Source organism: Centroberyx affinis, unplaced genomic scaffold (genome assembly GCF_046629955.1).
Source record: "Centroberyx affinis isolate AG114_WGS23_722 - 3 ecotype Tasmania unplaced genomic scaffold, CSIRO-AGI_Caff_v1 ptg000893l_1, whole genome shotgun sequence".
Taxonomy (NCBI): Eukaryota; Metazoa; Chordata; class Actinopteri; order Beryciformes; family Berycidae; genus Centroberyx; species Centroberyx affinis.
The window spans coordinates 637,237-661,314 of NW_027279481.1; the positions used below are offsets into that span (position 1 = coordinate 637,237).

The window sequence follows — 24,078 nt, forward strand, 5'->3', positions numbered from 1 at the left end:
CGTACAATCGTATAACATATAACACGATGCGATACTGATCTTCAAGTGTATCTCCAGCCAACTATATTCTAATACCTGATCTTCATCTCGTAGGCTAGATGGACCTAGTCACTTCAATCACATGTTCGTCGTATTTTCCAGGAAGGGAATATTGTCCTTTTCGGGGCTCCGTAGTCACTACTCCTCTAACGTTAGTGTTTAGAGGCTAAAGATGGCTGAAGCTCCTCCATGGCCCAGCCGGTTCTTCTGTCACAGATGTTCAGCAGAGATTAGTCCTCGGCTCCCCGTAAGTAGCATGAAGGAAAAGTAAAAATAGAGACTATCTGACAAATGAGAAATACGACAGCCGCTGTTCTTGCTCTTATACCAGTGTAGCCAACAGCTAGCCAGCTAACATTAGCTGCCTCCTATGAGTCCAGTCTATTCTATCATGCTAACGCTACCTAATGTTAGCTACTTAGCTATCTAGCTGGCCCATCAGTGTAATGTTACAAAATATGTATTGCTTAGCTACTTGACATTTGTCTACCGCAGCTAAGCGATAAAAGTCGACTACATGTTATGCATACAGTTATAAACCTGTTAAAACATTTAGCACATTTATTGGTTGGTTTTGCGAGGTGGGATTACAATTACATTTGAGGTACACTAGCATCGTTTGTTAACATTACCGGTAACAGTATCTGATCATCATATATTGATCAAACTTAAATGATGTATGTAACACTGCACCTTAAGCTAAACAGGTTAGTCTGCCTTAAACTTCCATGTATAGTCACCTGTGCTGAATGATCCTACAGTAAAGCAGCAACAATACCGCTGCATTCTTGTGTGCTTTGCTATTCAGTAAGCCTCACCAGTAGCATGCTGTCACAGGCTGGAATGATCTGTCATGGAATAGTAAAGGTGTCCCTCACAATGAAATAGCCATAGGTTTCCCCAATTTGCTGGTAATAACGTGTGGTCGTGATTAACCACTGATAGAACTGGATGACAGATGGATGATGTGATTATTCATGTTTGGAATGGCCTGTGCATTACCATATTTGGGACAATCAGATATTCATCCTTTGTTTGTTTGCAAGATAGATACACACTCATGCTTGAACATGTTGAGGGGAGTGATGTGTGATCATGTGCTTAAAAGAAATAAAAACATCATTGCAATGTTGACTTCTGTAGAGCAATTTCCAACTCATACAAGAGTGCTGTTAAAATAAAAACAAGAATGAATACAATGAAAAATGTACATTGTATTCATAGAATTAGCGGTGCAGGTTTTTATGTCAGTATTGCCAGCCCGATTAATGCTAAGCCTCTTGTTGGATTCTTCTGTTTTGTTTACAGGACTACACGTGTCCAAGATGTGAGTCAGGATTTATTGAGGAGCTGCTGGAGGAGAGAAGGTGTGTATAAAGCGTATTTACTGAGGCTAACTTCCATGATCAAGTTATCTTTTTCCCCATTTATAATTACTATGTCATTGAAATATTCAATATAAAGCGTATGTCAAAATGTTAATTAAGAGTGATAAAACGGCATAAATTTAAAATCCCTCAAATAATTCTTAAAATAATAAGTCTAGACCTAACTTGTAAACTATTTGTCTCCTGTTTAGTGCTGACAATGGCTCCATGTCGTCCATCTCCAGCGGGGACCAGAACCAGCAGCCATTTGAGGTTTCTGAACTCATTGTTTAATCAGACATATCTGTCACATACCCTCCTCTGTGCTTCTGAGTTACATAATACTGTCAGTATTTCCCCGAAAATCGTTTCCATTGGCATTTTTTGCTGACCTGGGTTATCATAAAAATGTAACATCCAGCACATGATCTATTACATAATGAATGTTACAAGTCATCTTGGGTTTAAGTTGACATTGTTTAGTCACAGATGAATAATATACTTAAGCTTTATATGTATGTAAGAGATGTCAGGTCATTCTGTATGAAGCCTTTTCATGATGGAAAACAGGGGCTGCGCTGCGATGATAACGTTATCTTGGTAAACAAGGAAGTATGTCAGCATGTATTCTAGAACACTTCCATTGGGGTGAAATTTGACCCGACAGCTGACACGGCCCTCAGCCTTCTAGTGTGTTCTATTGACCGTAAATAGTTGTGGTTAGCTGTAGACTGTAGAAAAATCACGATGCTCTACTCGTTTCTACCATTGAGATTACAACACCCAAGTCAATCTGTGTGTGTTCGTCTTTTTTGTGTCAGAATGTGGACCAGCACTTGTTTACTTTCCCTTCGGGCTACGGCCAGTTCGCCCTGGGCGTCTTTGACGACAGCTTTGACTTCGGGGCTGGACTGGGAACGGAGGACAACCGTGATGCTGAAAACCGGCGGGAAAGGGAGATGGCGTCACGGCAGCGATATGGCGCCAGGCAACCCAGGGCTCGTCATGGCTCCCGACGGCAAGCAGGGAGGCATGAGGGAGTGCCCACTTTAGAGGGGTAAGGTGCTCAGTCAGTGACTTGAGGGACTTGTTTTTATTCTCATTCACCCTTGATTAATGTCATTTGTCAGTAGTCTCTCTTCCCCTGGGCTTTATTTCCGACTTCCCTAATAGCACATTGTCTTAACACACAGGGCAAAGTTTCATTTCTCCTTCTAATACATACGTATCATATCTGTATGTTTTGTTCTCTTACGTAGAATCATTCAGCAACTAGTGAATGGAATAATTGCACCTACTGCAGTGCCAAATATTGGTGTTGGACCCTGGTGAGTATCTGGAGCAGAGCAATAATAAACTGGAAAGAAAATCAACAAACAATTTGCTTTCTTCCAGTTGTTGTTCTAATGTTAAGTTATTCTTTTGAAAGGGGCGTTCTTCACTCAAATCCTATGGATTATGCCTGGGGTGCTAATGGACTAGATGCAATTATAACACAGGTATGTTTAACTATTTTTCATAGTGAATACCTTGCTCATATAGTAGAACAGATTATTTTGCTCTCAATTTTTAACTTTGAATTCTCGCTAAATAAATGTCCAATGGTCATGGAAATAAATGACAAAATTTTGATGTCATGGTAGATGTAGTGTGTAAAATTTCATAATTGTATCCCAAAAACAGAATTTTTGACAGCATTTTGAATTCTGCCCTCATGTAAACTATTGCAGTCAATGGAAATAGAGCATCTTTAAACATGAGTTTGTGACTTATGGAGCAATCAATCTTTGTAAAAAGAAAATACAGACATCTCTATGTTGTCTACATGAAGTACGCAAATTCTCATAATTTTGTCTTGAATGCTGAATTTTTTACACTAGTTTGAAATCTGCCTTTACATGCACGGACAGCTACTATCGGGCAGCCTGGTGGTTGGCTGAGTCATAGTGTGAAGCCTCCTCTAATTTTCCCACTTCTCTGGTAGCACAACTTGCCATTGGTGGCAAAGGTTGTGAGTTCGAGCCCCGGGTGATGCAGAATAAACATGCTGATGCCTACTCAGGCATTGTACTGTGTGGATTAGAGACACATGATTTCAAAGATGTTTTAATGACAATTATGGTCCGGGCAGTTCTGCTGATGGACCCTCATGTATTTCTCATTCGTCCTCCTGTTCTTCTTCCTACTCTTCCTTTTCTTCCTCTTTCTCCTCTTCTTCTTCCTCTTCCTCCTCCCCGACACTGCTGCGCAGCAACTATAATCTTTCATTTCTTTTTCTCCTTTCCGCCTCTAGTTATTAAACCAGTTTGAGAACACGGGACCGCCGCCTGCCGACAGGGATAAAATAAAGAGCCTCCCTACAGTACAAATCACAGAGGAGCATGTTGGTAAGTTGGAACATTATGCTCAACTCACTGCACATTGTGGCAACTCACAAACTCCTGATAGGAGTGAAAATATTCTCGCTTTTTGTGTAAATGCCTCATGTTACTTGACAGGTTTGATGTGTTTTTGACAAGACAGTATTTGAACACATTATTAACTTGTGTCTTTCAGCCTCAGGTTTAGAGTGTCCAGTGTGTAAAGAAGATTACAGTGCTGGAGAAAATGTGAGGCAGCTTCCATGCAATCACATGTTCCACAATGACTGCATTGTGCCCTGGCTGGAACAGGTAATACACATCTCTATACTCAGCCATTCAGCCAATACAATGGATAAAAAAACAACAACTAATTTTCAGTGATGACACTCTTTTTACTGCTGTTTTTCTCCAGCATGACACCTGTCCAGTGTGCAGGAAAAGCTTGAGTGGACAGAACACAGCAATGAACCCTCCAGAACTATCAGGGATGAACTTTACCTCCTCCTCCTCCTCTTCATCTTCCTCTTCCTCTACTCCTCAATCTTCAAGCTCAACCAGCAATGAGAACTCTGCAGATAACTCATAAAAAAAACAAAAACAAAAACATTCCTCCATCTCACCCCGTGAGCTGTCTATCGCTCCTATAGGGTACCATACGTCAAAGTGGTGACCTCCAGTCTCTCCCTGCTGTAGGGTGGGGACCTGAGTGCCTCTGTTTCCTCGGCAGGAGCACTCAAGCCAGATTCAGGAGTGAAGTGATATGTGAGATCCATGTGTTTCTGCCCCTCCTGTTGCTCCCTCCGTCGTCAGGAATCTGAATCGAGGGAAGGGCGGAGGCCTGGACTGCGCCTCCTGTCAGGGAGGATGTGGAGAAGGATGGGAACCTCGAGGCTCTGTCTGCCTGAATCACCTCACACAACAAGAGAAAGCAAAGGAATCCAAAGGTGGAAGACTTGTGACAACAAGATAGTTGCTGATTTTTTTTTTTTTAATCTCCAGCGTTGTATGATTTAAAGTGACACACTATTGCTAGTGAAGGAGAAAGAAATGTACATTTATTCCTTTTATAAGTAGCATCCATATCAGCACAAGTAAAATGACTTAAAGTGCACTGTTTAAGTGTGTATGTAAGTTTCTCCATGGTTTGGATGGATATGAAATTTGAAACCTTTTGTTCAACAAACAAAATTACAACAGCCTATATAATTATTATATTATTAATATCCACTTGTTGTTTTTTTCATTACCTGACACTGCACAGGTACTGTTGTTTGCACTTGAAATGATGAGACAAAATGCAGTTATTTTGTGTTATTTGGATAATGACTTGGATATTCATTACTGAATTACCCACAAAGGGATTTTTCATTATATGTAAAATGCTAGCCTGAATCTGAATCAGCTTTTCATATTATTATACATGATCAGAACATTTCAGTGCATTTGGCTTTTTAACTTAAAAGTAATTGATTTTTTTTCAAAAGTTGCCAGTAGATAAACATTTGATTTGCAGTCTGATTATGTAAAAAAAACAAAACAAAACAAAAAAAAACATAAAATGAACCGATATTAAAATAAATATACACTCACTGAGCACTTTATTAGGAACACCTGTACATCTGCTTATTCATGCAATTATCCATTCAGACAATCATGTGGCAGCAGCGCAATGCATAAGACCATGCAGATATAGGTCAGCAGCTTCAGTTAATGGTCACATAAAACATCAGAATGGGGAAAAAATGTGATCTCGGTGACTTTGACCGTGGCTGGTTTGAGTATTTCTGAAACTGCTGATCTCCTGGGATTTTCACAAGCAACAGTCGCTAGAGATTACACAGAATGGTGCGAAAAACAAAAAACATCCAGTGAGCGGCAGTTCTGCGGAGGGAAACGCCTTGTTGATGAGAGAGGTCAGAGGAGAATGACCAGACTGGTTGGAGCTGACAGAAAGGCTTCAGTAACTCAGATAACCTCTTTACAACTTTGGTGAGCAGAAAAGCATCAGCACGTCGAACCTTGAGGCGGATGTCACTCTGGTAGCCAGTTGACATTGAGCTGAAAGCTGATACCTACCCAGTATTAGTATGGTGTTCCTAATAAAGTGAGTGAGTGAGTGAGTGTATTTGGGTGCTACCACTCAATATTCATGTAAGTGTTTCTCACTGTGTGTAACGTTTACTTATTTTAAGGTCTGATCATGAATGTAAATGTCAGCAACAGTAGTCATAACATGAGATTTGAGACATTTTATCCATGCTGATATTGATTGATAGACTGAGCTCTTGATTCGAGAACTGCCAGTATGATCACTCAAGATAAGATGTAATTTGAAGCTCACATTTTTTGTTAATGCTAAAATGTATGTCTGAAGTGTATGTAAACATTCATTGGAGTGAAGTATATCTGTATTTTGAGGAAAGAGATTTGAAAGTTGTAGATGAAAGGACTTCCATACAGTACCCTTCTAAAAATTGTGCTTTTACCCATATAATAATCAGAATACTTTGAATTCATTTGATAAACATTAGAAATCTCATCACATTCAATGAATAATGTGACTGTAAGTGTAGAGATGATATACAGTGGCAGAAAGCATTGTCACAGTCACTGATAGTGTGGTGCTGTGGTTAGACACTAGATGGGAGTGCAGTAATGAAAACAAGCAGGACTTATTTCTGATATAGCACATACACTATCATTGGACTATGTAATTCTCTGTTTAGTCATTCTTTGTAAAACCAAGCCCTGTTGTAATGCTAATTAATGGAAATGATAGGAAGCCAAACCAGCAAGTTATGGTCTCTGTGGGGTTTGGTCTCCTATAGTAAACTACATGTAGTCTCAGTGACTCTTATAGCCTCTGAGAAGCTCCACCTCAAAAATCAACCGGACATAAACACAATAACATCATTAGCAACCACTGCTGGAAGGTTTTTTCAATGCATAATTTTTTATTTATATATATTTTTTAGCCTGGGGGATTGTGTGATTGTTTTGTATCTTCAAAGTAAGAACTAATCAAAAGGCATGCAGTTGGTGAACACAACCTATAATGAAATCCTTCAAAAAGGTATTCACCCCTTAAATGTTTTATCAATTAAGCAATAAATCTGCTTCCTTTTATTGTTTTGTCATATGAGAGTATTTCCTTCACATTGTGCTTGTCTGCTCCTCTGGGGGTTATGTTCAAAGGTCTTTTATTCTGAAGGCATTATTGTTATGGACAGGCCATTGCTAGAAGACAGATGGATACACTTGACTTCACAGGTTTGACTTCCAATGGGAAATTTGTGATTTGTGTGTTTATTGTCATTAAGAATTTAGTCATCACTCTAAGTTGTTGCCCTTTTAATTACATCGCCCTGCCTTGAAGTACAGCATACAAGCATAATGAGCCGTTTTAAAGTTTAACCACTCAAGAATCAATTTTATCAACTAACATTTTGACTAGTCATAAATGTGAATATATAGATGCCGCGCCTTCAGAAAGTTCTCAGCCCCCATGAGTTTTTCCTGCATTCTGTGGTGTTGCAGCCTGAATTCAAAATGGATTAAATTGAGATTTTGTCAACAGTACATAAAAAACCCTATGACAAAGTGAGAATGTAAAATGTGAAAATGTGCTAATGTTGCATATTTATTGAAAATGAAATGCAAAATACAGCATTTCATTTAAAAAGTTTTCCACGCCCTGTGGTGGAAGCACCTTTGTGATTACAGCTTTGAGTCTTCTTGGATAGGCTACATCTATCAGCTTGGCACATCTGTTTGGGATTTTCTCACATTCTTCCTTGTACATTGCTCAAACTTGGTCAAGTTGATAAGGAGCAGTTGAACAGCCATCTTCAATTCATTCCACATTTTCAATGGGATTCAAGTTTGGGCTTTGGCTGAGCCGCTCAATGAGTTTCACATTCTTGTTCTTTCATTGTCCTGTTGGAACATAAATCATCACCCTAAGGTTTTTGGCACTCTGAAACTGGTTCTCAGGAATTTGTCCCCCAGTCTCTGCCACTGAAAAGCACCACCACAACACGATGCTGCCACCACCATGCTTCATGAGGATGGTGTTAGATGGGTGATAAACTGTGACTGGTTTTCTGCCACACACGCTGCTTTGCATTACGGCTGAAGAGTTCTGTTTTTGTGTCATCAGCCCACAGAATATTTTGCCCCAGGCTCTAAAAGTTTTATTTTTTTTGCAAACTCCATGCATGGTCCAGATGTGCCTTGTTTTTTTCAGGAGTGGCTTCCATCTGGCCACTCTGCCATACAGCCCAGATTTGTGAAGTGTGCGGACATCCTTCCTTGTCTCTCTATAAGTTGCTGATTTTGTCCTGCATCTGTAGCCAAGTTGGGTTGGATGTGCACACTATTCTACTTTTTCTACTTCTGTCAAGATCTCAGCCAATGAACTCTTCCTTGGCTTCTTGATCACCTAAAGTCCTTCTTACCCAGTTCTTCAGTTTGGTCAGACAAGTTCTATAAAGTCTTGGTAGTTCCATTTTTTTTTCAGGTCTTTCCATTTCCAAATGATGGAGTCTACAGTGCTGTTGTTGCCTCCCAACACTTAAGAAATAGTTTTATACCCTTCCCCAGAATATGAATCCTCACAGTTTTGTCTCTGCATGCAACAGACAATTCCTTGGATTTCATGATATAGTTTCTGCTCTCACATACACTGCAATCTGTGGGACTTTATATGGATATATGTGTTTCTTTCTAAATCATATCCAATCAATTGAATTGTCCATAGGTGGACTCCAATCAACTTATAGAGACATCTCAAGGACATTCAAAGGAATTTGGATGCACCGTAATGCAGTTTGGAGGGTCACTGCAAAGGGGATGAACATGTATGGATGCAAAAGATTGACACTGACAAAAAAAAATCCTTATTTAATCAATTTTGAATTCAGGCTATAACACCACAAAATGCAGAAAAAGTCAAGGGGGTTGGGTACTTTCTGAAGGCATTTTGTCCTGATAGCTCATTCACATTTAGAGGAGTCTTAAGTGAATATCCCTAACTAAAAAAATATAAATCTATAATCTTGCTATAATGTTCCTATGGGAGTGTGTCTATGTCACTAATAGTGATATTATAACTAAGTTATTTGATGCTATTTTTGTCCCCTATTATATCGCTATAAAATTCCTATAACATATGACATTACTATCGAGACCGTTTTGCTGTAGCCTATAGTTGTTTGCGTTGTATAGTTATAAACTTTATCAGAAGGCTAGTTCTATTTCGTTGGGGATAGCAAGAATCACCATTTTGACTTTTCATTTATTTCATTATATATATCTTTATTAGAATTGCGACATGTCAAAATTATATTAAGAATATGTTGATTGAAATTATGTCTAGTTAAAAGTGACTATTGGACATCTATAATTTGTAGTGGCTCGAGTGATTAAAACCGGCCTTATTAAAACCAGAGAATAAAAGTCTCTGATGCAACCTTATGAAGGCTCGTTACAGAACGTGACCACGCCCCAAAACAGAGACGTCATATGTACGTGCTGATTCACGGTATGCGCGTGAGGTGCAAGTCTAGAGGACGACCAACTCGGTCGACGTTGGCTTCAGTATCGAGGATTCTAGGCTGTGGCAGTTGCTAACATTTCTTCGACGAACTAGGGGAAATTAGAGTAATATATCAAGTATTAAGGGTTGGGTGTTGAAGAGAAGTATTTACCATGAAGCTACTGTGGGGTTTCAGTGCCCTTCTCTTGTGCTTTTACCGAGCCAGTGCCTCGACAGGTAAGAATTTGATGTTAGCCATGTTGTTTCAAGATGCAGACTTTGCCCTGGATATGAAATTATAATAATTATGAGTGTTTTGTCAACGTTACGGCGACTATGTTAGTCGATATAGAATAACTTATTACGCCAACTACAAATGAAATTCAGACAATCTTCGCTAGTAAGAAACAACCACCAATTACAGCAAGCGTATGGCTAGCTACATATTGGCTAATTTGCAGTCGCTAAACCGTTTCGGACCGTCCTTCCCCATTAAACTCAGTCGATTTCCGGAGTTAGCCAGCGGTAATCTTTAATCAACCAGCAATGGTTTTGTTTTTGCTGAACCTTTCATCTATCACATTTTATAGAAAGGGACTTTTATGTTTGCCAAGCTAGTAAAGTAAGCAGTCAGGACTCTGCTCAAAGCTTGTGGTTGTTCATTAACGTTTGTTGTTTATCCGCAGTTATGTCAACTAGTTTGCAATTGTGTAACGGTACTGACGTTCGCTAGCTAACGTCAGTAACTAACTGACCAGCCATCGTTTGATATGGCAGTTAGTGATTTAATCGAGGTTCGTTCGATCGATCGACCCGTTCCCCAACTCAGTTGTTGGCTTGTTCTGTATGATAAAACCATCACCAGTTGCCTTTGATTCAGTGAGCATGTAGGCCTGACGTGATGCTTGTCAGCCATCACGATACAACTGTTTTTTTTCACCATTTTGAGGTTTCCATCATATTCTCTTATAGTATCGCACTGTAATGAAGTCAGTCCTACTGGTGCTGATTAGCCATTGATTGCCAGCTAATATTCTCAAGCCGGTGTAACGTTAAACCAGTTTTTGTGTTACTGTGTCGTTAGATGAAAGGCCACTAGCACTTACTTGGACTAGCTAGCCATTTTTAAAGATATAACATGAAGATTCCGATTTGGGTCACATGTGACTACTTGATTCAGTGCTAACCTTTATACATGTTTGCTTTTTTCACCATATACTTTACCATATACCATACTTTGTTTGATTACACGGTCATGTTACTGATTTGTCTGAGTCCTGTGATTGCTGTTACCACATGTTCATGACGACTGTCATGGTAAAGCTTCAGTCATCAGTGACTCACATCTCTTCAGTGAACAGTTATTGGTCAAAATGTAAACCCCAGTAGGAATTAGTCGGGAAGGATATTTACACATCAACATGCCTTAGTACATACATTATATCCAATATAGTATTCTGCTTTCCTTTCATTTGGTTACAAATTTATTTACACACATAAACAAACTTGTTTTTTATTCTGGCACACAGGCTTGTTTTGTCTCTGTAGAGAATGCAAGTGGCTGCAGATTACGTTTAATCTCATTATAATGCTCCTTTACAACTGCTGCCTTGTCTATTTAAGAATGAGCGTTATGCTGACTTTCTAAGCCTGGAGCCTCAAAAAGTAATGGCAGTCCACATGTTATGCAACCAGCATCTAGTTAGCTAATTCACTGTCATAGTTGATGGATGGGCATGTATTCAGTTATGTGTCAGGATTTGTAATCTGTCTTGTATCTGTGCATTTCATGAACCCCTATCTATAATATAAAGAGTAATGGTGAAATTATTTTGTTAAACTCAAGCTTCATTTGCCATTGAGTTTTAACAATTGAAAACAAACATCTGTAATATATTTGAGTAGACCTAAAAAATACCCTGACTGAGTCATTTTCCCCTCAAGATTTTATCACCCCAAAGCAATTAGGATAGATACGCAAGCACTTGCAGGGACAGTGTGTCTTTCTAAAACATGGACTTCAGTCCTGTACTTTTTACTTGGCAAGGTTCCCCATAGCCTTGGTTAAGCAGAGTGGCATGAATTTTGCGGAGGCCAAGTGCCATGAAAATGCCAGGGCAAGTGCCAGCAGCCAGAATGCTTCTGAAGACCAGACAGTTTCACTCAAACACACAGGCAGGCAGCCCCCGATGCTACTGGATCTTTCCTGCCTTGGTAATGGCGGCTCTGGAGTAGATCATGAGTAAAATTAGATTTCCCTGGAGTTCCAGCTTCTTCTCTAGCACAACTTTGGTCTGAAAAGTGGGTTATTGTGAAAGAGGCAGGTAGGGAAGGCCTAGATCTCCTTTGGTTGAACAGTTTTCAAAACATGTTATGCAAATTACTCAATGGGTAGTACCTATAATTTGATAAACGGTATTGAATGTAGAGTGTTTTTGGTTTGAGCTGTTTTGTGGTTCCAGCTGCTTAACCTGTTTCCATTTAAATTAATGTCTTATGAAAATAGCATGCATTCTAAGCAGTGGCCCTGTTCTTGTTTCTAGTTTGTTTGTTTTTTTTCGGAGGGGAGGTTTTGCCATTCTTTTATCTGTGGTGACAAATCTATCTGTGGTGGCAACTTGCTTATTGTACTCTGCTGATCTGTGATTGAGAAATGGACCATAAGGTCAAGTCACGTCCAATGAATTTAGGCAGGTGATAAGCATTTGACTCCATCAGAAATTGTTTACTGCTGGCAGTTTTTATAGCCAACTATTAATCTTGACCTGGATGTACAGGGTTTAAATGCAAGCTGGAATTTGCTGTTTTGACAATGTGCCTATTTCCCTGTGCGTGTTACTATTCTCTTTTAATGCTGGAAGCAATTGTCCATGTTCTGATAGAATGTCCCTTACATTGTACCAGCTTTTCCTGTTCAACATGAAAATTTCAATATACTTTGTTATTCACATGCGTGTTGAAAGAGGCCTGAGGATATCATGGCTCTACACTTTATGTACCCTTTGTCTTTCGAAAGGTGGAGTAAATTCCTACTAGAACCATTGGTTTTCAAGCAGTTGGTTGAATGAACAATGACCATAGACCTTTTCTGTGAAGATAAAGCATGTATTGCAAAAGTTTGGCTTTATTTGCCCTTTTCTATTCTTGTGTGCTTTAATCTCATGCTATCTCCGTATTGCATGCACTATTTTGGCCCATATTTTCCCTCATGGCAGGCTTTATGAATTTCAGGCTTTTACTGTTGTAAGTAGTTCAGGCCTTCTAGTTGGTTCTTTAACAGTAAGCAAACTGTGATGTTTGTCCTCTAAAAAGGCCGTAGCTTATTCTGTCTACATTTTCATCTTATTTCCTATGGGTATAACATATGGAATGGATTTCCTTCATACAATAAATCAGAGCGTTGGGATTCATATGGTTTACATCTGACCCCAGTGGGGACTGACGCCTGGCCTATATTTAATTTTGAACTTTTCATACAGCATGCACTACGAAGGTGACCTTTGGTAATGGTGGTGAGGCCGCCCTTAGCTAAAAACATCACATGATATTTAGACTGAGGCGCTTGTGCATATAACCAAGTTCACAAGTCTGCCTCTTTTTCTTTTGGTGTGGCCTTACTTGATCACTGCTGACAGTCCTGACAGGAAGTGTTTTGAAAATTGATCTTCCCCAACACAGAGGCACTTATGTGTCTGGTCATGAAATGGAGGAATAGGGTGTGCCTGTTTTTCTCTCAGCCAAAACAATATTTACCCCACTGAAGGATTTTTTCCCCTTCCAGGTAGACACCTGACTTGCAGTTTGATCTCCAGGATGCTCTCATTGTTGACTCTGTGCAGTTGTTTTTCTTAGTGGTGCTGGATAGTTGGGTTCAGCCCAGGTTTTGTTCTGCCATCTGTTAGTTTATGATTGTTTCTGAGAATGGATGGGAAAGACGCTACAGGGGAGCAAGCCCACTATGGTTTTGCCTGCAGTGTGAGAATGTTATTCTTCTCGGGCCCCACCTGAGTATTAAATCCGTTGCACAATGTCCTCAAAAAGAGATTGGGAGTTAGCTTAGATTAATACACTAACTGCTGTCGGTTGACACCAGGCGTATCGGACAAAAAGCTATTAGCCTAAAATGCTAGGTTTTTTGCTTTGCTTTTTTGTGAAATCAATTTTCATTTCAATCTCACCTGCTTTGTCGTTCATATTTTGCTTTGTTCATTGCACATTTTTTATTTTAAGGGAATGCTATTTAATGCTTTGAATTTTTGCCTTTTGCCTTTTATGTTATTGCATGTCTCATTATTGTTTTAATGGGTCAGAGTACCATGAATGATCAAAACATTGCTTGAAATAATTGGATTAAAAATGTTGCTCTAATCCATGCCTTTTCTATGTGCCTACTCTCATATTTTCATGTCATTTGTGTTCTATTAACTTTCTTGTTTTTTTCTTTCTCTTTTCTACTTGCTTGTCTCTTCCTTTCATCACTGCCTTTAATCACCAACCCATGAAATCACATGACATGCTCTAAACCCAATACATCCAAAATCCATATCAATGCATAACTCCCAATCAATCTGAAACTTCTCTTTATCTCTGTTTGCTGGGCTGACTGTAAATGGCGCTCAGCGGGCTTTATCAAGTCTCCCCTGTCTCAGATGAAGCTGATCAATGGCGGCGCTGAGCTGCATTGCGAGGTGATAGGGAACCCCATCCCCGAGGTGCAGTGGTGGTTTATAGAGGGCGAGGAGCCCAATGAGACCTTCACCCAGCTCTTTGACGGGGCACGGGATGACCGTGTGCGAATAAATGCCACATATATCTCACACGCCACTAGCACCATTCACCTCACTAGCCTCACCCTCAACGACTCAGGCACATACGAGTGCCGCGCTTCCAACGACCCCGACCGCAATGAACTGAAGAAGACGCCCAAAATCAAGTGGATCCGCTCGCAGGCAAACATTATTGTGATCGAAAGTGAGTGGTAGAGGACGCAGGAGACTCCAGTCGAAGTTGCTTGGCTGTTGTCTCCTCGTTAGTGAAGTCCCGGCGGTCCAGCTCCTGTTGGACTTAATCCCAATGCTCCCTGGTCCACTGCTCTCTCCGCCCTGCCTCACCCAGTGTATACTGTCCCTCTCCCCTCCTCAAGAACTCCAAGCTCGTCCTGTAGTAGAGCACACACCTGGAACTAGACCTGTATTACCTGACATAGAACATAATTATCTTCAATCTGATGCCTTTTTTTCCCCCATGTCAAGGTTTGGGTACAGTTGTAAGATGCACAGTGTGTTTGAATATAATACTGGCCATAAGGTTGGAAACTTGCAAATGGCTCCTGCAAGAAATGATATTACATGCACAATAGATGGATGACTAAATTATTTATTAAAAAAAAAAAGGGGGTCAGATTACTTCATTAGCATGGCTTTTTGTAGATGTCTATTTTGCTGTAATTTTCCTTAATTGCTACTAACAATGGCAATACCCTTTTTTGTTTACACTCATAGACCTCTCCTTTGGCTAATAGCCTACTAAATTGCACACAGAAGATGGCAACTAATTTGTAAATTATGGATTTTCAGCCATAGGGCATCTTTCTGCCTTGTGGTCCAGTATTATTTTTTTGCCATATAATTGATCAGTTTCTTCACCTAAACCAAAAATACCACTTTATTAGAGTCTATCCTCTTCAATCTTTTTTGACTGGCAGTGAATCTGCCAGTACCTATTCATCCCCCTCTTGATTGCTTCTTCTGCATGCGTTTATTGCAAGACCCTTTCCCCATGACCTCATTGTAGACTACTACATCTATTAGCTTCCCAATATGACTCCTATTCTTCCCTTTATTCTACTTTTGGTAGGGACAGAGCTCACCATTTGGGTGTTATATATTTCACCCTTCTTGGATAGTTCTGTGCCTTTGTTCAATTTGTGTTGCACTGTTCTCTTGGTTTGAAATTTATAAGAAGGGATTTGTGTTCTTCTAACATGGTAAGTTGCAGGAAATGTGAAGGCATTAGTAGGCAATTCAAAGCTGGAAAATGGTGCACCCAGGAAATGTTTGTGATAGCACAGATGGTATGTTACTCATTGTGGCTTGTCCTTTTGAATCCACATAGCACATTGTAGAGTGGATTAAGTCCATATTTTAGGTCTAGCCTATATGGTGATAGATTTCTTGGCAATAACTTTAAGACTGAGTAATTCGTATCTCCTTTATCAGTAATTTAGTTTAAGGGTATTATACCAATCATTGATGTCTAAACCTGCAAAATAAAGTTGTTTAATGCTAATTAGTTGGAATTTTATGTTATCAAAATAGGATAAATTACTTACTTTTTCCCTCTGTGTTCATCTTAAGCGCCAAACATCATTGCTGAACCTGCTGAGGTCAACAACCAGACCTCTGCTGTACTCAGCTGCAACCTGACTGATTCCAGCCTTTCTATCAAGGGCTCCCTCTGGAAGTACAATGGAAAAGTGATGGAAACTTCCAAGTCCACTGAAGACACTCCATATACTACCCTTCGGTAAGTAGCTAGATAAACCCTATATGATCTCAGCCAAGTGTGCCGTATGGCCTGATCTGCAGCACAAAGAAAAAAATAAAGATGCTCGTCCACTGATAATAATATGTTAATCTTGAATCGGGCAGTGTTTTTTCATTTGTCTTTTCCCACTCGTTCATAATGCAGCAGATTTATTTATTTCTGAGAAGGCTGTAAATGTAGTATTTGGCCAACTATGCAATGCATTGATGAATGAACCATACAAGACATTCCACAAATCAGAAGTGAGCTACGTTCCCTCTCTGTGTCTCTCTTTTTTGCATTTTTATCTCACTCTCTCTCCTATGTTTGTCCTTTCTCTCTTACTCTTATGATCTCCCTTTCTGCCTCTGTTACTCTGTCGGTCTCTTTATCCTCTCTTACTCTGTCCCTTGCACTTCCCTTTTTTGGTTGTCTCTCTCGCCTCTCTCCCCCTCTTCCCTCCCTACCTCCCTCTCTGGCTGCCTCCATTAGCAGCAGCGCTTGGGGCTCCATTCAGGCATTCAGTGCTGTTGATTAGCAGAGAGATGGACTGTGCAGACGTGCAGCTTTGCCGGTAGTCTTGGCAGCAGGGATAAGTGCCCCTAGCAGTCCGCTCACTTGCTCTGACCTTAATTCCCCATCAGAGAGAAAGAGCAGGCAGGACTGTACGGAGCAGCAGCACAGAACAAAAATGTGATTGTTATTACCAGGGGGAACTTGAAGAATTTGTTGCATGGACAAGCAGCTTTATTTTTTACTCCTAGCCTTTGAACCTAAACAGGGTGCTGTTGATGATTTTCTGCCTAGTCTTATAGGAAAACTAGTCACTGCCATTGTACCTACAAAGTGGCTTGAGCAGAATGGGTTACGAGTCACCACTTGTAGTCTTCTTTCTAACATTTTAGGCTAGGTTTAAGGGGGAAAAAACAAGATTTTTGCAATAAGAAGAGTTGCATGGAGTTCACAAACATATTTTTTTCCTCCCATAGTTTGGATAAGATCACCACCCATTCTGGTGGAAAGTATGAATGCGTGTTCCTGACCGAGCCAGAGGTGCATCAGACAATTGAAGTCAAAAGTAAGTTACCCTCTGTCATGTAATTGTCAAAATAATTCAGTGTGAAGTAGGGTTTGGAATTGATATGATTTTGATTAATCTTACTATTAGAATGAACAAAAAATATTAATAACTTTTCCCATCATACTGCTTTACCACTGTATTACTCACAAAACCCTTGACCTCCAGAATTGTACACACACACTGTTTACGAGGACGTGGCGTGGTGAGCTTGGGAGCAGAGTGTGCATTTAGTTCAGTTCTCCACAACATGGGAGCTGAAGTGCGTAGCAGCATAATGAGAAAGATGATGAACTAGACTCTTTATCAAAGTGTAGCCGCACTCTAGATCTCTTCTAACATTTGCCATGCTTACTATGCACTTCAGCTACAAGGAAACTGCTTATGCCTAAGAGAACTGAACACACACTGCTCACAGCCTTGCATTCACTTGCACACACAGCAGAGGGAAGAATGAAGACAATTTGCCAGTGATTTAAAAGCTGTGTATCTTCTATTTAAAAAAAAAAAAAAAAAGAGCAGAATTGATAATGAGATTCGATAAAGCAAATGTGTTTTGATCGAGTTGGTTCTGGAAATGTTGGAGCCGGGTCTCGGTTTCCAACCCTAGTGTGAAGTTGCCCATTGCACCAGGGTAAATGATTATGTTTTCCTCATTTAAATGTGCCTTATTTGCTTTGGTAACTAAAATGGGCTCACCATTCCCAATTCTTACAGGTATTTTTATCCAAATTCATCAACTTCCTATTCCATGTGTGTTTCTTTTCTTGCTGTAGCGGTTCCCCATGTTGCTGCCTACAAACACTCTGAGCATGGTAATGAGAAGGACAAGGCTACGATGGTCTGTGTGAGCCATGGATATCCACTGCCCACTGACTGGAACTGGTTCAAACTGGAGGCAGATGGCAGCCACATGGTATGCTTCTCTTAAGCATGATATAGATATTAAACTATTTCACAATATATTTCAGTCCCAAGCCAGAAGAAGCATACCCTCAATATTTCAGTCACCATTCAAATTGTGAGGGTTTGTCAGTTACCAGCTATGGATGTCTTTATACTCTGATTGTTGAAAAGAGAACACCGATCTAGTTGAAGTAAAATGAAGTGACGCTGAAGGGCAATCCCATTTTGGGTGTTACTTATCTCTAACTCTGTGCTTGTTCACAACCCTCAGCCTATCATCAACGGCACTGGCAAATTCGAGATCAAGAACACCCCTAACAAGACCACACTGGCCATCGACGACTTGAACATCGAGCAGGACATCGGAGACTACATCTGCTCTGGAACCAGTGACATCGGCACTGCCACTGACAAGATCCACCTGCGTGTCCGCAGCCGCCTGGCCGCCCTCTGGCCCTTCCTTGGCATTGTGGCCGAAGTCATCATCCTGGTCACTATCATCTTCATCTATGAGAAGAGGAGAAAGCCTGATGAGGTCAACGATGGTACGTAGGCCATGCTGCCTCCACTATGGTATATGTTACATAGACCCTCAATCAGGGCAGGAAACATTGGCTGGAGGGTTCCAAAGCTTACCAGCCACTTTTGCTATTTTACCAATTTAAAATGTAGGCTGTCAATCTAAGGATTTTTAAGGTATGTCAAGGATTTATCATTATGACCATTACATTTTCAAAAATGCAGCTGGTGAGCATGCTTTGAGTTCATGTTTAGTTGAGTTTTGATTGATTTATAGAAGAGCAAAGAACTCTCAAACCATGACTAGTTACCTGCCAAAACGGTTGATGGAGTGAAAAACTTTTACCAGCCACAGCTTAAATATAGCAGCATTTGGCTGGTGGATGTGGTCATTTCCCAATGTGCCCTAAATTATAAGTAGGCTAGGCTGGTGCTCTGTCCTAATCTGTGGCTAAAAATAATGCAACAAGCCTCTGTTCCTCAGTCAACTTATAATAGGACAAAGAAATGGAAAGCTACACTTTTGCTGTTGTTTACTGAAGAGTTACAGGCTGTGTGAACATCAGATTAGTTGTGAAACTTTAGCGCCCTCCAATGGCAAGTTGTAGATTCTTAAGACAAAGGTTTGTTCTTTAGACAGACGTATGTAGATGCATGCATGTAATATTTGTACCTTTTTTTTTGTCATTGATTTCGTTACAGCAGGTTAATTATAATTTCCAGTCTTTATATTAAAAACAAAATCAGGTATTGTTTATGGTGGTAGCTTCCAGCTTTATGTGAACAAGCTGTGATAGAAACTATTATTTTTATTATTTACACTTTTACTTCTCTGTTCGCTGCTGCTTTTGCGTTTTGGTAAGTGATCAAAACTGCATGTCAGACTGAAGTGGTTGAGCTGCGATGACCGCGTGGAAAAAGCTATGGGAGTCTGAATGAACTGCTTTCATAGTCACCACTTCTAAGAGGAATGTACTCAAAGATTTGGTCACTCTTTCACTGGCCTTGCAATCTCAATAGAGACCAACCTTGAAAAAATGTTTTCTTACCATGTTTTCTTTCTTACTACCTTTTATTTATTGGTCCTCAAAATCATATATATGTTTGTTGAGCCAATGAAAGAGTCAAATAACCCACTCAATTGAAACTAGACTGGTTTGAAGTGAAATTAGGAAGGCTAAATAAGTGAGAGGTTTCAGCATTCTGTCTGCATGCCGTCTGCATCTTGTACTTAATGCATGATAAATTATAGACAACCCCTTTTATTAAGACCAATATATCATTTATCATTTGTCTCATTCACGGCCACGGAGGTAGCTTACTCTTTGCCTTACCTTGTGAATACATGCTCTTGCTCTGGTGTGAATATCGCCACTATACATGCCGGAATGCTTTCCAGCTCTGTCTATTTACAGACATTTACTGTGTTTATCTTAACGTGGCCACTGCGATGTTTCATTCTCTTGTGTCATTTGGGTGCTTGTACTGCATGAGCCTATGTGATGCTAAGGGAGGATAGATGGATTTGCTAATTGAACATAGTATTCTATTTCCATCAAGTGACATGTATTTAGTAACATGTCTTTTTTCTTACAACATAATCAAGGTTAATGGTGTGTAGAACTGTTTGATTTAAAACGTAGACTGTCAATCTAAGGATTTTTAAGGTATGTCAAGGATTTATCATTATGACCATTACATTTTCAAAAATGCAGCTGGTGAGCATGCTTTGAGTTCATGTTTAGTTGAGTTTTATCATTGCCTTGTTGCAATCATGTTGCAGAGGATGCCATGTTTATAACATTTGCTACCATTATCTGGGGGGCGCATGTGATTCTAACGCCAAACTTTGACAAAAAATAGATCTGACCTGTTCTGCTATCATCTGACTCTTGTTTTCTCTTCTTTTTCCTCCATTATCATTTACTGCTGTACAGACGACGACTCAGGATCTGCTCCTCTGTAAGTACAGTCTAGCTGCTTAGTACCTTGATTCTCATGTTAGAACATTGTCTTTGTTACTTATAACTCATATTTGCTTGATAATGTGTTTCAGGAAGAGCAATTCTGCCACAAACCACAAGGACAAGAATGTGAGGCAAAGGAATTCTAACTAAGAAGAATAAAGAGGTGTGTATTATGGCAGGGGGAAAAGGTCCAAAGTGAGCTGTTTTTAGCTGCGACCCACAGCTGGTATAAATCACTTTGTCGTTCAGTCAGTCCCAAAAAACTTAAGTTCAGCTGTGTGGGTACAGCATAGGTTTGCCACGCCCGAGATCCCGGGTTGGCCAATGTCCATCAGATGCGTTTTGACCCGACATTTAGACGTGCGTGTGTCGGAGCTGACACGATGCCGTGTTATTCAGTGTTGCCGTGTCCACCGGGCTCGGTGCACAAGCCAGATGGGAGCTGCACAGCATTTTCTGCCATTCCATTTTTTTTTTTTTTTTACACTTCTTGCCTATTGTTGCTGGAGCCACTTGCGTCTGTGAAGTGTGGAAATATACAATTTTGGTTTGTGTATCTATACGATACATACAAAAAAGATATGGAACATCAATACACTATTTGATCTCTATTATTGCACCAAAATTTCAGATTCCTGATTGAAACCAATCAATGATGATACCCAGTCACTATAAACTCACCATAGAGTACCATAGACATGCTAAGTCACTATAATAATACTATAGGAATATTTTAGTGATTTTTCACTGTTTTTAAGCTGCGATTTAGCATTTAGCATCTTTTTTTTCTCTGGGTTCAATTGCTCTGCAGCCTACTTTATCTGTCTAGTCAGCTCTGTGCTTATAGCCTAAAGTAACCTTTTTATGGTGCCAGGATTTCAGTTTCCTGATTGAAGCCTCAGACAGAAATGAAAAAATGTGGCGTGACTGCCACACCTTCTCAAAGCGCCAATCACAAGTTATGACAAATTACATGCTTGTTAGAGTTAAAAAGTTAAAACGGGTTACTCAATGACTAATACTTTAATCTTGACCTTGAATATCAGGTACATTAAATAGAAGATATAACCAGATTTTATATCCAGATTTTTAGATCCTTGGTGTGAGAATTAACCCAATTGTTGTTTCATTGATGTGTTAATTATTGTTTCAATGAAACTCTCGCTTACGTTCTCTCTCTTTTCCTCCTTCTCTCCCTCCCTATCTTCTTAGACGAACGTCCGGATGACAAAAATCCAGGATTTCAGGAACCTTCAGCTGTCGTGTGGCACATTATATAGTGCACCCTGCAATTTTTAAATACCTTTTTTGTGCTTGAGTGTTGATGTTTTGAGAAATGGACAGATTTCCTCTTATTTTATTTTCTTCTATATTCCTGTCCATATTGTGCAGCCAGGGAACATATAATAAAAAATTATTTCAGCTTGAGGCCATGGGGCAACTATTGCATGAGTTTAAATGCTGTTATAGCAAAGTGTTTGTCCGTAGTAAGAAACATTGTAACGTTCACGTGAGGAATGCTCTGTTGGTGGTTATTTTCTGTTTGTGCTAATGCTTCCTACACTGACCCTCACACTTCTCAGTCTGTGCTCTTATATTTACAAGGCTTCAATGGCCATTTGTAAAGCAGCACAAGTCCTATTAATAAGGAGATGTTTTTGATCCTGATACATCACTGCCAATGACTGAAATGCTTTTGACGTCGGATGTGTGTCCTGTCCCCACGCCATCACAAACCATCCTCGGCAGAGTTTTATATTTTGCCTTAACGAAGCTCTACTTTCTCTTCTGTCTTTTTGTTACTATTTGAACTCTTTAAATATAACACTTAGAATTAAATGCAGGAACAACACTATTAAAATGTAATGTCCACCATGTTTTCTGCTGTAAGAAATGCACTGTTCATATAATAGGAAAGAAACACATTGCTATCCTGTTAATTTTGCTGTTTTAATTTCCTATTCATAGTATTCTGCTGCATCACCACATGACTGTCTTTGTAGGACAGTAACAGCTGATTGTAGTTGAATGACAGCCACAGCCAATTAACTGTCTATAAGGTAGGAAATCATGTGGGGAATACTATGAATTGAAATATTTTAAATTGTAGTTTAAATTACCAATGCTTCTGTTGCCATAGTCACATCCACATTCAAGATCTAATTGTCAAGGACCAAGTGCAAGAGAGCTGTAACATTTGTTGCTTCTGATTACTGAATACAACCTAAAAGCTAAGCACTGTGTTCAAATCTAAAATTGCAAGGAATGTTTAATTGTATGATGGTTTTCTTTTGCCTGTACTGGAAACTAAATGTGATCTCAGATGAACATTGGCAACATTGTTTCAATTACTGAAACATCTGTCTCTTCCCTTCACACTGTAGACAATTCAGAAGCCATATGTTCCATTTAACCTGATTAGTATTGTGATCGGATGTTTAAGGAAGATAAAAAGACCTAGATAGAAGTGTGTAAGTTCTTTTACCTAGCAAGTAGATGGAGCACCATCAATTGTACCAACTTGCACAGTCTGAATAAAGGTATTTGATTTTAAAGGTTTGTTGACTTTGCTTAACAAGTAAAAAATGAGCAAATGCAGCAAAAGGGTATCTTAAAATAATTAGTTTGTTATTCCTAGTTGGAAAAACAAGCTAGCTAATTATTAGTTAGTAGGGCCCACATACTTTTTTTTTAGTGCTAACAATTGTCCTTTATGTTATCTAATGTCCTATTGCAGAAACTTGATAATGCCTTGAAAATTTGACCTCTGGAAGCTAGCGATGCTGCAGGGCTATGAGAAACCAGATTGATTTCTGGTTTTTATGTTGGTGGGATTACATTTTACAATCTGAAGTGAAGTACATGCAAGACAGCTAGCCTACAGCTTGTGTAGCTGATGTTTCATAGATTTGTTCAATAGTGTTATACATTTCAATCACACCAAACACAATAACTGACAGATAATGAGGCTGCCATTTCAGTGCCTTTTGCTCAAGATACTCCTGGATGGAATAGTGTATGGCCTACAATGAAATGGTGATGGTGTGATATTTATTATTTATGATCTATTATTATTAGTTTAATGTTTCTCACCTTCACTGGTGAAATACTGTGCCATTGCAATTTATGCTTTAGGACTCATCAACACCATCATAGTTGAAATCATGATACTGTGCCCTGAATAGCGGGGCAAGCAGCTGTGACAGCTTTCCTCAGCCCAGAGTACAGGGAGACAGTATCAATTGTATTGTTGACTATTTTCACAATAATAAACATCTATACAATTTCAAAACAGTTAAAAAGTGCTTTACAAACAAAATAACTAAGAAAATGCCACTGAGTCAATCCATAAAAAGGCAGGCAGACACGGAAACATAATAAAATGAACAAGAATGAAATAGAAATTAATTACACGGAAATATCTCTGTGTTTTGAGAAGAGATTTAAAGCATGTCATTGATTTGGTCAGCCTCAGGAGGTTGGAGAGAGTCCACTTAGTGTAGTTTATCATTTTACTAATCTGAACATTTAGCGGATCTTACCACAAGGTGGAGCCATTGGACCAAGGGAGGGAAGGCCTACTACATGTTTAGCAGCTGGCAGTAAGACTGTTGATGTACCAATCTAGTTAGGGAGACCTGGGTCATGAGTTGTTATGGATAACTCGGTCCTGGCAGTATGGATTATGGATTGATGAGCCCCTGTGATCCACATCTGCCTGAGCTGAACACTGACATCAACAGGAGGAGAAGCAGAACTTGATGGTTTCTTGTGACCT

At 39.6% G+C, this 24,078-nt stretch overlaps 2 protein-coding genes across 3 annotated transcripts; both read left to right on the top strand.

The window, feature by feature from the left end:
- Nucleotides 1–189: 189 nt before the first annotated feature.
- Nucleotides 190–6,873, top strand: LOC139645717 (E3 ubiquitin-protein ligase RNF126-like). 2 transcript variants are annotated; one of them, XM_071521522.1, is made up of 9 exons: nucleotides 190–286; nucleotides 1,348–1,406; nucleotides 1,619–1,679; nucleotides 2,228–2,463; nucleotides 2,666–2,734; nucleotides 2,836–2,905; nucleotides 3,700–3,793; nucleotides 3,963–4,078; nucleotides 4,182–6,873. In XM_071521522.1, exons 1-9 carry the CDS (start codon nucleotides 212–214, stop codon nucleotides 4,353–4,355), a joined length of 954 nt encoding a protein of 317 aa, XP_071377623.1. In that variant the 5' UTR covers nucleotides 190–211; the 3' UTR covers nucleotides 4,356–6,873. The 2 variants fall into 2 exon arrangements, with proteins under 2 accessions (XP_071377623.1, XP_071377622.1); XM_071521521.1 differs by having other exon boundaries at nucleotides 2,228–2,379; nucleotides 2,663–2,734.
- Nucleotides 6,874–9,330: 2,457 nt separating this feature from the next.
- On the top strand, nucleotides 9,331–22,855 carry bsg (basigin). Its single transcript, XM_071521533.1, has 9 exons — nucleotides 9,331–9,542; nucleotides 13,926–14,276; nucleotides 15,662–15,830; nucleotides 16,820–16,908; nucleotides 17,685–17,824; nucleotides 18,086–18,359; nucleotides 20,271–20,295; nucleotides 20,390–20,463; nucleotides 21,513–22,855. The coding sequence occupies exons 1-8, from the start codon at nucleotides 9,479–9,481 to the stop codon at nucleotides 20,448–20,450; spliced, it is 1,173 nt and encodes a 390-aa protein (XP_071377634.1). The 5' UTR covers nucleotides 9,331–9,478; the 3' UTR covers nucleotides 20,451–20,463; nucleotides 21,513–22,855.
- Nucleotides 22,856–24,078: the final 1,223 nt, after the last annotated feature.